Source organism: Stegostoma tigrinum, chromosome 24 (genome assembly GCF_030684315.1).
Source record: "Stegostoma tigrinum isolate sSteTig4 chromosome 24, sSteTig4.hap1, whole genome shotgun sequence".
NCBI lineage: Eukaryota > Metazoa > Chordata > Chondrichthyes > Orectolobiformes > Stegostomatidae > Stegostoma > Stegostoma tigrinum.
Genome location: NC_081377.1, coordinates 19,979,868 through 19,992,677, shown reverse-complemented (window position 1 = coordinate 19,992,677; position 12,810 = coordinate 19,979,868). Strand labels below are relative to the sequence as shown.

General features: G+C 45.3%; 1 protein-coding gene across 2 annotated transcripts; it reads right to left on the bottom strand.

The window, feature by feature from the left end:
* Positions 1 to 1,322: 1,322 nt before the first annotated feature.
* Positions 1,323 to 8,385, bottom strand: ndufs5 (NADH:ubiquinone oxidoreductase subunit S5). 2 transcript variants are annotated; one of them, XM_048558077.1, is made up of 3 exons: positions 8,276 to 8,385; positions 2,106 to 2,331; positions 1,323 to 1,629 (listed from the first exon to the last, which is right to left on the bottom strand). In XM_048558077.1, exons 2-3 carry the CDS (start codon positions 2,319 to 2,321, stop codon positions 1,525 to 1,527), a joined length of 321 nt encoding a protein of 106 aa, XP_048414034.1. In that variant the 5' UTR covers positions 2,322 to 2,331; positions 8,276 to 8,385; the 3' UTR covers positions 1,323 to 1,524. The 2 variants fall into 2 exon arrangements, with proteins under 2 accessions (XP_048414034.1, XP_048414033.1); XM_048558076.1 differs by lacking the exon at positions 8,276 to 8,385 and adding an exon at positions 8,121 to 8,252.
* Between the last annotated feature and the right edge of the window lie 4,425 nt (positions 8,386 to 12,810).

The following is a 12,810-nucleotide window of genomic DNA, read 5'->3' as shown; positions in this document are numbered from 1 at the left end:
AGGAAGCTGATGCAGAGAAAACCCTCTGTAGAAATTAAAAGTTATTTCAAGATGATCTACTCTTCAAAGTGATCGACCATTAAAACCCTTAGAAAAACTTCACTTACATTGCAGTGAAAACATCAAAAATGCTGGTTTTGTGGCAAATCCATGACAGTAGCAGGCTTAAATGTGGGGACACCAACTGTTTTGTGGAAATGGGTTGAAAACAGTATTGATTTTACCATTATCAATGTTCAGGTCCCAAATGTGGTCACTAAAGAAATGGGAACAGTTTACCAGTAATTCTCAGCAAGGAGTGGTAGAATAACTCGAGTTCTTCAAGTGTGAACAGCAAGAGTTGAACAACAATATGTGCAATGAATAAGGGGGAACCAGATGATCCTGAGAACCGCACATTACGTGTTGAGATACAACTTCATTATTACCACAATTTTCACATGCACTAATAATTTGCTTTTATATAGAGGTTAATGTAGTTTAAAAAAAAGCTAACTTTTGGAAGCATCTAGAAACGTTGACATTGTCTGCCCCATTTCCTCATGTGTATCAATCAAAAACACAGTGAAAGAGGTATATTTTACACAGCATCAAATTAAAATGGATAATAAGGCGCGAGATTTTTTTGGCAGGGGGTCAGAATTCCAGAGCTGTGGGCTGACTGAGCTATAGACAGAACCATTGATGATAAAACAACTGAAATTAGGATGCACGAGAATTCAGAATTGGAGGAGTGCAGATATCTGAGGGATATAGGGCTGGAGGAAGCTATTGAGATAGGGAGGGGTGATATCACAGAAGACTTTTAAAACAGAGAATTTAATGAATATATAAATTGAAATTATGCTGGATGAGGGGCAATTACACGTCAGCAAGCATATCAGCGCTGGGTGAAAGGCTTGGAATGAGTTAAGTGTTAAACTAGTTTAAGATTACAGAGAATGCAAGATGGGAGTGTAGTCAAGAGCTAGGATCAGGCAATTGTTGACTCCCTTGGTAACAAAAATAGGGATGAAGGTTTCAGCAGTAGATGAGCTGAGCCAGCGGCAGAGATGGGTGATGTTAGCAAGGCGTATGTAAGTGGTCTTGGATAAGGAACAGGGACTCAGCTCAGGGTGACTTAGATATCAAGGTGGTAGCAGTGCAGTTCTAAGACCATAATTAGGAAAAAAGATAGTTAGGTGGTTGCAATTCTAATGCACACATTCTAGCCTGTAAAGTTTAACATGTGAGTTTTCTAGACTGCACAATGTGAAACAGTACCAACAAAACAATATTGAGGATGCAGCATCTTTAAACAAATCAAAAACACAGGCAGCAAGTAGTGTCATCCTGAATTTGAATTTAATTATTCAATAGTAAATCATACAGATTTATTATTAACGAGTGACCATACGCACAAGAATTTTGGTACTTATGGCATGAATGCTTGCACAATAATCTCTAGCAGACCAAGTGCAATGCTTCAGTCTGAGTGCTGGGATGATGGTTGCTCTTGCCAGTGTGAAGAAGTGAGGGCAGCACCTATGGTCGTTGTTCATTGTTGCCAGTGTGGTGGTCTGGAGGAGTATATTTTCCTTCCTTTATTAGCTTTTCCTTTTGCATTCTGATATCATGCAGCCTCTTGTTCTGGGAAAAAGGCAACATGAAGAAGCAATGTAAGCAATACATTTGGTAGTTTATGGAGATGATTTGATTTATTGTCACATGTACTGAGATAGTGAAAATTACAGCCTCGTGTGCTATCCAGGCGAATCATATCTTACGTAAGAACATCAGGATGTTAGGAAAACATCCTTACAACATTGTAACACTGTCGTCATGTACATTAAATAAGTGGGTATGACATCAATGAAAACTGGGGAGGAAATTGGTACTTGAATCAAGCTATGGTAACATTCACATTTCAGACTACTTTCACCACTACAATAAGAGAAAACACTGCTTAGTTCATATATGTGACTTTTAAAAGAAGTTTTCTAACCCAAGCTTGAAGAACTAAATCTACAACTACAAGAATATTTTATACTCCCAACTGCAGCTTACGAAAATCTTTGTAACAAGACAGCACATTATGGCCCTCCCCACTATATCTGGCTACTTACCAATTTCTGATGGTGTAAACATTCTCGGAAATCTTCCAATTCCAGTTGACATTCCTTCATGGCTCTGATCTTCCCAATTCCGTGTGCACATTCAATCCAGTCCTTCTCAAATACATGGCAACGAGCTGCACGTCCATTAGGTTGTACGCCACTTTGAATCAGCAACCATTTGTCGATATCGATTCCTATTTTTTCCTGAAGATTAACGAATGGCATGGCTGACAGCCTGGAAGCACAAGACACTCAATTAACTGATGGAAGTAAACATGGCAATTTCCAAGCAGTAAGCTTGGATCATGTACGAGTGGGAGAACGATCTGGGTATTTTTTTTTTAAACTTCATTCTGGACACATGAACGTTACTGGCTGGACCAACGTTGATTACCCAGCCCTAACTGCCTTCAAGATCTGGTGCGGAGATACCTCGAGCCTCTACAATCATTTGTGTAGGAAACTCACAATGCGGTTTGGGAAGGAATTCTAGAATTTTAATGCAGTCATTACAATTTTAGTAAAGACAGCACTACGAGGCTATTATAAAATCAAAGTGTTAGGAGATACTATCATGACAATGTATAAAGTAAGGACTACTATTATGTCATAGTAAAATGCCTTGATCTCAACTGGAATATTGGATGGATCCCTCCCAAACCAATGGCCAAGAGTAATAAGGAAGGTGGCAAGAGAAGGAAATTGGGGTGGATAATGATTTTTTTTGGCAACAAGGAGATAACTGCCCATTCCCACCTCCAAAGGAATTGGATTCCAGGCATTAAAACCAAAGTTCAACTTTACTGCCCCACTGCCAATTGAGGCACTGCCGGTCCTCTAAGGCCCTCATGCTGCTCAGGCTACAACTCCTGCAGCTCCAGGTGGGATGAGAAAGTGTTCCATTTATTCATTTATGGGATGGCGATTGGGCCAGCATTTATTGCCAATTTCAAGTAGGGACAGGCAAAAAATGTTGCACCAGCCAGCATCACCCACATCCGGTGTGTGAAAGGTTAACTGGTTTGGGCAGACTGTTCAGTTTTTTTGGACGTGTGTGCAGCTGGTATTCCTTGATCTAATTTGTCCCTGACCTAGTAACTGGACTTAGGACAGATGCTAGGTTCAGAGCAGTTGACCACTTACAGCAACATTTCCACAAATATTTCTCAGTTCTCTTTCTCTGCCTCTCCCTGCCGCAGCTAACTCCAGAAATTGCACTGAAACAACACATCTTTCATGGTAACTAAGTGTGCGGCTGGATGAACACAGCAGGCCAAGCAGCATCTTACCTGGGCCTTCAGGGACTGATATCCCGCGAGCAGGTGGACTCCTGCTATGACGATGCCAGATTCTGAAGTTGCCAACCTCTGAGTGGCTGCCTGCTCAAGATGGGCACAGCTTCCTGCTGACATTAGGACCCTGGAGCAGCAAGTCCATTGGCAGCCAACTAGCTGCACATCTGCCAGAAGACCTGGTGGGCCCCCTCATGTTAATGCCTGGCAGGTTTCTCTTCTGGAATTTCTTTCACTTTCTGACTTAAATCTAAAAACAGGGCTGTTTATAGTTACTGCTCCCAGACAAAGATCCTTCAGCTGCTGATGATGACAAAGGCCCTGGCCAAGGTTCAGTGGAGGGCCACTGGAACAATACTTTGTTCAAAGGTCTTCAGTTATGACTAGGCCTAAAAACTGTTTTTAAAAACAAACACCTGGATAGATTAAAATTTTTAAAATAATGAAAGGATTAGAATTGGCTTAGGTGGACATGTGGAACAATCTACATAGATTAAGGAGACCAGAATAAATAAATACACGCACAAGCAGAAGGAAGCAATAGGTTAAATTTTAGTAAATAATTGTTTTCACAGTGACTAACTTACAGAACAAGGTGCAGCATATCACAAATACAGCTGATCCCTAATTGGCTTAGAGCCACGCTCTTGAGCAACTACAGACCTCGGGGTGGAGGCATCTGCACTGCTGTTGGGAAATGAATTCCGGGACTTTGACCAGATATACTGGCGTAAGAGTAACACAACATCAAGTCAGGCAAGAATGTGCAGGATTCCTAGTTTCCGGGTCTGTAAAGGTTTTTTTTAGGTCATTGAAGATCCTTAGTGTGACTCTGCAGTGCATCTTGTAGTTGGCACTCCCTGCTGTCACTGAGCAGTACATCTAAGGGCGGTATATCTATGTGATGTGTTATTGGGAAAATGTATCACCTAATCACTGGGCGTGTTAATTTCCAGGGCTCCTTTTAACAACAGGGATACTGTTGTTCTTCAACTCTTTGTAACCATATTGTAATTTGTTTGTCATTTACACATCTATTCTGTAAAGGTATTACAATCTTGTTGCATTTGGTCACATTCTTTCTTTGTATTAACCACTGCTACAATTTGGCATCCTCTACAAGTTTTGAAATTGGATTTCAGAATCCATTGTCCACATGCTTAAACAGGAAATGGCTAGTTCAGACCCAAATCACGCCTAGCTTCTGCCAGTCTGAAGAAATATCTTTAACCTTCATACTGTTTTCTCATTAGCTTACCAACTTCATATACTTACACTGCAGACAAACATCTACCACATTGTACCTTAGCAATCCAAGTGTGTGGCATCCACTGCATTATTGAACTACTCTTATTACTGTTACTCTTAGTTTTAAAGATATCAAGTGGTTAGCACTGCTGCCTCACATTTCCAGGGACCTGGGTTCGATTCCAGTCTCAGGTGACTGTCTGTGTGGAGCTTGCACATTCTCCCCATGTCTGCATGGGTTTCCTCCCACAGTCTAACAATGTACATGCGAGGTGGATTAGCCATGCTAAGTTGCCCTGTGTTCAGGGATGTGTAGATTGAAAGGGGGATGGGTCCGGGTGGATGCTCTGAGGGTCAGTGTGGACTTGTTGGGCCGAATGGTCTGTTTCCACATTGTAGGGATTCTATAACAACATCTATAAAGTGGCCTACGGTTTCCAGAGCTCACTGGGCCCCACTATCTTTCCAAGTTTACCTTAATGAAACCATCCAGCACTGTCTTTCAGTTAATTGATTTTTTAAAAAAAAAATTAACTAAACCACCTCCTACACTTACAGCCTCTTCACCTTTCCAACTCTCAGCAATCAACATTCTGGGCGCTCTCACTCTGTCTCTCTTTAAAACTGCCATATTCCAACACACAAGAGCAGAAATTCCTGGAGAAACTCAGCAGGTCTGGCAACATCTGCTGGAGAGAGAGATCAGAGTTAAAGTTTTGGGCCCAGTGACCCTTCCTCAGACAAGTTGTCCGCAGGTGATAATGGGAACTGCAGATGCTGGAGAATCCAAGATAACAGTGTGGAGCTGGATGAACACAGCAGGCCAAACAGCATCTTAGGAGCACAAAAGCTGATGTTTCCGGTCTGGACCCTTCATCAGAGAGAGGGGGATGGGGGTGAGGGTTCTGGAATAAATAGGGAGAGAGGGGGAGGCGGACCGAAGATGGAGAGAAAAGAAGATAGGTGGAGAGGAGAGTATAGGTGGGTAAGTAGGGAGGGGATAGGTCAGTCCAGGGAAGACGGACAGGTCAAGGAGGTGGGATGAGGTTAGTAGGCAGGAAATGGAGGTGCGGCTTGGAGTGGGAGGAAGGGATGGGTGAGAGGAAGAATAGGTTAGGGAGGCAGAGACAGGCTGGGCTGGTTTTGGAATGTAGTGGGGGGGAAGGGAAGAGCTGGGCTGGTTGTGTGGTGCAGTGGGGGGAGGGGACGAACTGGGCTGGTTTTGGGATGCGGTGGGGGAAGGGGAGATTTTGAAGCTGGTGAAGTCCACATTGATACCATTGGGCTGCAGGGTTCCCAAGCGGAATACGAGTTGCTATTCCTGCAACCTTTGGGTGGCATCATTGTGGCACTGCAGGAGGCCCATGATGGACATGTTATCTCAAGAATGGGAGGGGGAGTTAAAATGGTTCTTGACTGGGCGGTGCAGTTGTTTATTGCAAACTGAGCGGAAGTGTTCTGCAAAGCGGTCCCCAAGTCTCCGCTTGGTTTCCCCAATGTAGAGGAAGCCACACCGGGTACAGTGGATACAGTATACCACATTGGCAGATGTGCAGGTGAACCTCTGCTTAATATGGAAAGTCATCTTGGGGCCTGGGATAGGGGTGAGGGAGGACGTGTGGGGGCAAGTGTAGCACTTCGTGCGGTTGCAGGGGAAGGTGCCGGGTGTAGTGGGGTTGGAGGGCAGTGTGGAGCGAACAAGGGAGTCACAGAGAGAAGAAGTGGGACTGTCCCATGTATCCTATAAAGAGGCAGGCATAGCTGGGGCCCATGTGGGTGCCCATGGCCACCCCCTTTAGCTGTAGGAAGTGGGAGGAATCGAAAGATATTCCCAAACCCCACCTCTTCCTCCGTTACATTGATGACTGTATCGGTGCCACCTCTTGCTCCCCAGGGGAGCTCGAACAGTTCATCTACTTCACCAACACCTTCCACCCCAACCTTCAGTTCACCTGGGCCATCTCCAGCACATCCCTCACCTTCCTGGGCCTCTCAGTCTCCATCTCAGGCAACCAGCTTGTAACTGATGTCCATTTCAAGCCCACCGACTCCCACAGCTACCTAGATTACACCTCCTCCCACCCACCCTCCTGCAAAAATTCCATCCCCTATTCCCAATTCCTCCGCCTCCGCTGCATCTGCTCCCACGATAAGACATTCCACTCCCGCACATCCCAGATGTCCAAGTTCTTCAAGGACCGCAACATCCCCCCCACAGTGATCAAGGACGCCCTTGACCGCGTCGCCCGCATTTCCCGCTACACATCCCTCACACCCTGTCCCCGCCACAACTGCCCAAAGAGGATCCGCCTCGTTCTCACACACCACCCCACCAACCTCTGGATACAACGCCTCATCCTCCGACACTTCCACCGTCTACAATCCGACCCCATTACCCAAGACATTTTTCCATCCCCACCCTTGTCTGCTTTCCGGAGAGACCACTCTCTCAGTGACTCCCTTGTTCGCTCCACACTGCCCTCCAACCCCACCGCACCCGACACCTTCCCCTGCAACCGCACGAAGTGCTACACTTGCCCCCACACCTCCTCCCTCACCCCTATCCCAGGCCCCAAGATGACTTTCCATATTAAGCAGAGGTTCACCTGTACATCTGCCAATGTGGCATATTGTATCCATTGCACCTGGTGTGGCTTTCTCTACATTGGGGAAACCAAGTGGAGGCTTGGGGACCGCTTTGCAGAACACCTCCGCTCAGTTCGCAACAAACAACTGCACCTCCCAGTCGCGAACCATTTTAACTCCCCCTCCCATTCTTTAGATGACATGTCCAGCATGGGCCTCCTGCAGTGCCACAATGATGCCACCCGAAGGTTGCAGGAATAGCAACTCATATTCCGCTTGGGAACCCTGCAGCCATATGGTATCAATGTGGACTTCAGCTTCAAAATCTCCCCTTCCCCCACCGCATCCCAAAACCAGCCCAGTTCGTCCCCTCCCCCCACTGCACCACACAACCAACCCAGCTCTTCCCCTCCACCCACTGCATCCCAAAACCAGTCCAACCTGTCTCTGCCTCCCTAACCGGTTCTTCCTCTCACCCATCCCTTCCTCCCACCCCAAACCGCACCTCCATCTCCTACTAACCTCATCCCACCTCCTTGACCTGTCCGTCTTCCCTGGACTGACCTATCCCCTCCCTACCTCCCCACCTATACTCTCTCCACCTATCTTCTTTACTCTCCATCTTCGGTCTGCCTCCCCCTCTCTCCCTATTTATTCCAGTTCCCTCCCCCCATCCCCCTCTCTGATGAAGGGTCTAGGCCCGAAACGTCAGCTTTTGTGCTCCTGAGATGCTGCTGGGCCTGCTGTGTTCATCCAGCTCCACAGTTTGTTATCTGAAGGTGACTCTGGTTTCTCTCCACAGATACTGCCAGACCCGCAGGGCTTTTCCAGAAATTTCTGTTTTTATTCCCGATTTCCAGCATCCGCCGTTCTTGCGGTTTTCTGCCACATTTCTCACCTTCAGCAAGAACTCTCCTCCAACTGCCGCCACCACCTCCTTGGCTCCCCCAGATCCTGCCACCCTCACCCTGCTTGCGTTACCCCTTCCCCACCGCCCACACCCCTTCCTGCCCTCTGTTCCTTCGATCCTGACCGCCCAGGCCTCTCTCTCACCTCCCAAACGTCCTCTGCTCTTCCGCGCACGCAGCTCCACTTGTCGGCCTGCCGTAAAACAGGAGCGCGATTTACCATTTTCACCCTTCACCGCATGGAGCTCTGCTGCCCCCTGGAGCCGGAGCGCAGTCGCACACTGCGAACTGCTCTGAACCCAAAGTGCGCAAGTCAGTGGATCAAGGAGAAGGTGTCAATTGGTCCCGTGGAGTCGTTATTATCTTTATGATCATAACGTTAGATTTACAGCCATGCTGTGGTTTTGATGTTCATTCATTCATTCGTGTGTACTGTGAAGGAAAGGTTTTTGAATTGTCTGCTGATGCTGCATTCTGAGCTAGATGTGTATTGTAGTTTTTGACAGTGGTGGCTTGCCATTGCCTTCTAATCTTGGGGTGAGGATGTTATTGTCTCGCTGAGTCAGAACATGAATCACATCCATCACCATTGGTGTAATTTTGAAGCATAAGTAAGAACCAGGGGTAGGAGTCAGTCACTGAGCCCGTCACGCTTGTCTGTCATTTCAGTATAATCTCCCCTTGGCCCCAACTCCATTTTCCTCCCTGCTCCTCAAGCCTATTAACCCAAAAACAACTAAAAATCTGTGTCTCCTCCTTAAATTAATCCTGCATCTTGGCATCTACCACATTCTGTAGTAATAAATTCTATAAATGCACGACCCTCTGAGAGAAGAAATTCTTCCTCATCTCTGTTTTAATTCTGCCACCCCCAGCCTAATAGAGCAATTAGGAACTGGAGTAAACAATTCAGCTTTTTGAGCCCACTCCACCAGTAAACATGATCATGGCTGATCTTATCCTTGTCCCAACTCCACTCTCCTCCCTGCTCCCCATAGCCCTTTATACTGTTTTTCATCTGAAACATATCTATTTCTTTCATTAATCTGTTGATTGATATTGCCTCCACTGCACTAGAGACCGTGAATTCCACAGATCCACAACCCTCTCAGGGAAGTAGTTTCTCCCCATCTTAGTTTTGAACCAACCTTCTCTCACTCTACATCTATCGCCTCTTGCTTGAGACTGTCCTACACGGGGGAGCTTCTGATCAATATCTACCTTATCAATCCCCTTTAGCGTTTTATACACCAATCAGACACGACCTCATTGTTCTGAAGTCCAGTGAAGATAAGCCCTAGCTATTCAACTGCTCCTCTTACAATAGCCCTTTCATCCCTGGAATCAATCTGGTGAGCATCGTCAGAACCGTCATGACATCCTTCCTGAAGTAAGGAGACCAAAATTGGACACAATACTCCAGGTTTGGGTTCACCAACAGCTGCCAGCTGAGGTTGAGGTGACCATCTGGGTCAGTGCAGTCTCAGCCATTTCAGAAATGTCCAGCAGTGTGTGAAAAAGGGCGGTAAATTTCTGTCTTCATGCAGGCTGAGTGCTACCATCTTCTCTCTGCCACCTCACCCCTCATTGTATCTCTTCTACTGTACCCACCAAGGTTCGTGCTCTACCTCTTTCGCCATTACACCCAACATTTTTCCTCGCTAGCTCTCACCCAGCCCAACCCCCACAGCAGTAACTCCACATGGCCTCTGCACTGCTTACTGCCCACTCAGTCAGCACGCCTCACTGCTTTCTACCACCTGTAGCCAACAGCTGGAGCATTCAGCTTGCATCTCACTCAATCCCTCCCTTTCTCTCATTACAGAAGAAAACAGCCCATGGTAAGGCAGAAAGAAGCAAAATAGCTGGGTGGTGTGTGACATTCTGTTCTTCATCCCTGCAATACGGAGGATCATGACCATGTCCACTCAAGTGACAAATCGACGCTGCCCAAGGCCTTGCGATTGATATTGAAGACTGCCTTTGACTTATGTGTTGGAAATTCCTGACTGAAGGTTGTCTCCCTTGATTTGAATGAGAACTACTCCTCTTAGACTTCAAGATATGTCCATTTGTTTGAGGCACGCGCAGTATGTTTGGTGCAAACACTACTCGACACTTCCACTCCCTTTACTGATCATTGCTGACCACCATGGCAGACTGCCTGGCCTTGTGTCTGAGTTAAAAGGCAAGGCAAGACAGAAGGCCTGTGAGCCTGTTGGAGCTAACTGAGCGGCAAAGTGCAAAAAGGTGAGGCAATGCAAAGCAGAGATGCTGTCAGCATCCATGTAACCTCACAATATATGAACTCAGAGTATGAGTTAGTAGCCAGCCTTGTTCAATCCACAAACTAGGTGCCTAGTCAAGCATACAGTTTCCTGGCAGTAGTATTCTGATGAAGGCTGGCCGTGTGCTCCAAAGTGTCATGTATACTCAATAAGTATCATGAAAAGTTTATAAGGCACCAATTACAGCGCTAACTTAGATACAAAAGTACCTAGGCATAGCTCCTTTAGTTACAGGATTTTAGACAATACAGAAGTAAAATGTCCCAGCATTATAGAAAGGAGTTCAGGACAACAGACCATGTTGGCACTGAGCTTTCAGCCCACACTGGGCTTGGCTCCACACTGCGCCGGTGACATGTCATGCCAGGAGGCTACTGAAGGAGGCTGGAAAGTTGTCATGCCATGCTGGGAGACTCCCGCACCAGGCTGAGAGATTCTGACTGATCTATCCATCCCTACCACAGAGTGGAGATTAGATTAGATTACATTAGATTAGGTTTCCTACAGTGTGGAAACAGGCCCTTTGGCCCAACAAGTCCACACCGCCCTTTGGAGCGTCCTAACCAGACCCATCCCCCATAACACACACACCCCTGTACACTATGGGCAATTTTGCATGGCCAATCCACCTAACCTGCACATCTTTGGACTGTGGGAGGAAACCCACGCAGACACGGGGAGAACGTGCAAACTCCACACAGACAGTTGCCTGAGGCTGGAATTGAACCCAGGTCCCTGGCGCTGTGAGGCTGCAGTGCTAACCACTGAGCCACCGTGCCACCCCCAAGATGCTTCCCAAAGCACCCGACTGCACTTGACAAATAACTGCATTTTGTTTAAAAATGTGACACTGACCTCTAGGCCTGAAACGTCAGCTTTTGTGCTCCTCTGATGCTGCTTGGCCTGCTGTTTTCATCCAGCTCTAAACTTTGTTGTCTCGGATTCTCCAGCATCTGCAGTTCCCATTATCCCTGACCCTGACCTCCCTTGGGTTACAAGATCCAGTTTCTTTTGTGTAAAACTTTGTCAAGGGTGCAAAGGATGTCATTTGTAACATTCTCAAAATGGTCAAGCAGGATTAAACTTTCTAAATCTGTGCCAGCTGTTACTTATAAAGCTATTAATATCGAGGCGTCTGTCCAGTCTGTTTCTGAATATAGTTCCAGTATTGTTCTTACTGTTGATGTAAGGCTAATGTGGTTGGAAGTACCTGGGTTTGATTTATTTCCTTTCTAAATATAGGCAGTATACTCATCAGTCTACTATTCACATAAATCAATGACATGTCGTTTCAGATAAAGCTTTCAAGGCAACTGTAGTCGCATTTCATACATACCTATTGCTTTAAATACAGAAACCTATTTCTTGAGGCAGAAAACATTAGCTGACAACATTTCTTGTCAATGATTGTTGCCCAGGGATAAAGATTTGACTGGAAATTATCATAGTATGATGGTGGACTCCTCAATATTTTAGCGTGTTCCAGCTTTGAGAGATTTTATTGTCTTCTGTGAATAATCTGACTCAAGACTCTTGCAAAATCAGTTGAATCCAAGCAGAATTGGCCAAACAGTTGCAAAAGATCAGAGAATTTTCAATGTTGGTTACATTTAAAACCACTTACATTAATGTTTTCTGTAACCCACGCCTCAAGATTCAAGGAGCTTGGATTAGGCCTCTATTGCAAAGGCTAGATCAAAATTTCAAAATATGGATGATTCAGGAAAGTTCTTGAAATCTGATCAAATTTCTTCAGTGTACAGGCATGAGTAGTTCTACTTTAGATATTTTTTCTCGTCACAAAATGTGTAATTTACAAAGAGACTGAATGGTGTGCTCTAATCAGATAATGAAAGTGTTCAGTATACTTTTAAAATAATTTTCAGTCATTTTAAATTGGGGACTTACAGCTGGTGGAATGAACACCCTAAAATAATCACTTTGGTGTTAAACCAGTTTTCAGTCAAATGATTAAACTTCACCTGGTTATCACTCTAAAGTAACCTAAGGAATACATCTTATGGAAAAAGTATGATTTCTTTCTTATATGCTGCCTAATTGTGGGGCTTCATTGAAGATCTTTGTTTGTGATTATGCAAATTAATGTTAACAGAAAGTTAAACTGCAACTTGAGCCAATGTAATGTCAAATATATTTTGACTGCAATTTCCCTCCTGCACTTAATGTGGGAAGACTATCCAAATACACTTATCAAGTAAAGTGGAATAAGTAGGCTTTGAAGAGTTTGCCAAACTGTACTCTGTACAGATGAAGATAACATTTGAAACATGGAGCTGGTCTGCATGTTCTTATTGACTCTTGTAGGCAGACTTTAGGTTTTATGTGAATTGGGGTCACATGTCCAAACAAAACAATATTGATAAACTTTAAA

Coding starts and splice junctions, on each gene's coding strand:
- ndufs5 (XM_048558077.1), bottom strand. CDS start 2,321: ATGCCATTCGTTAATCTTCAGGAAAAAATAGGAATCGATATCGACAAA. Junction 1,630..2,105: donor GTTTACACCATCAGAAATTG/GTAAGTAGCCAG, acceptor CCTTTTTCCCAG/AACAAGAGGCTGCATGATAT.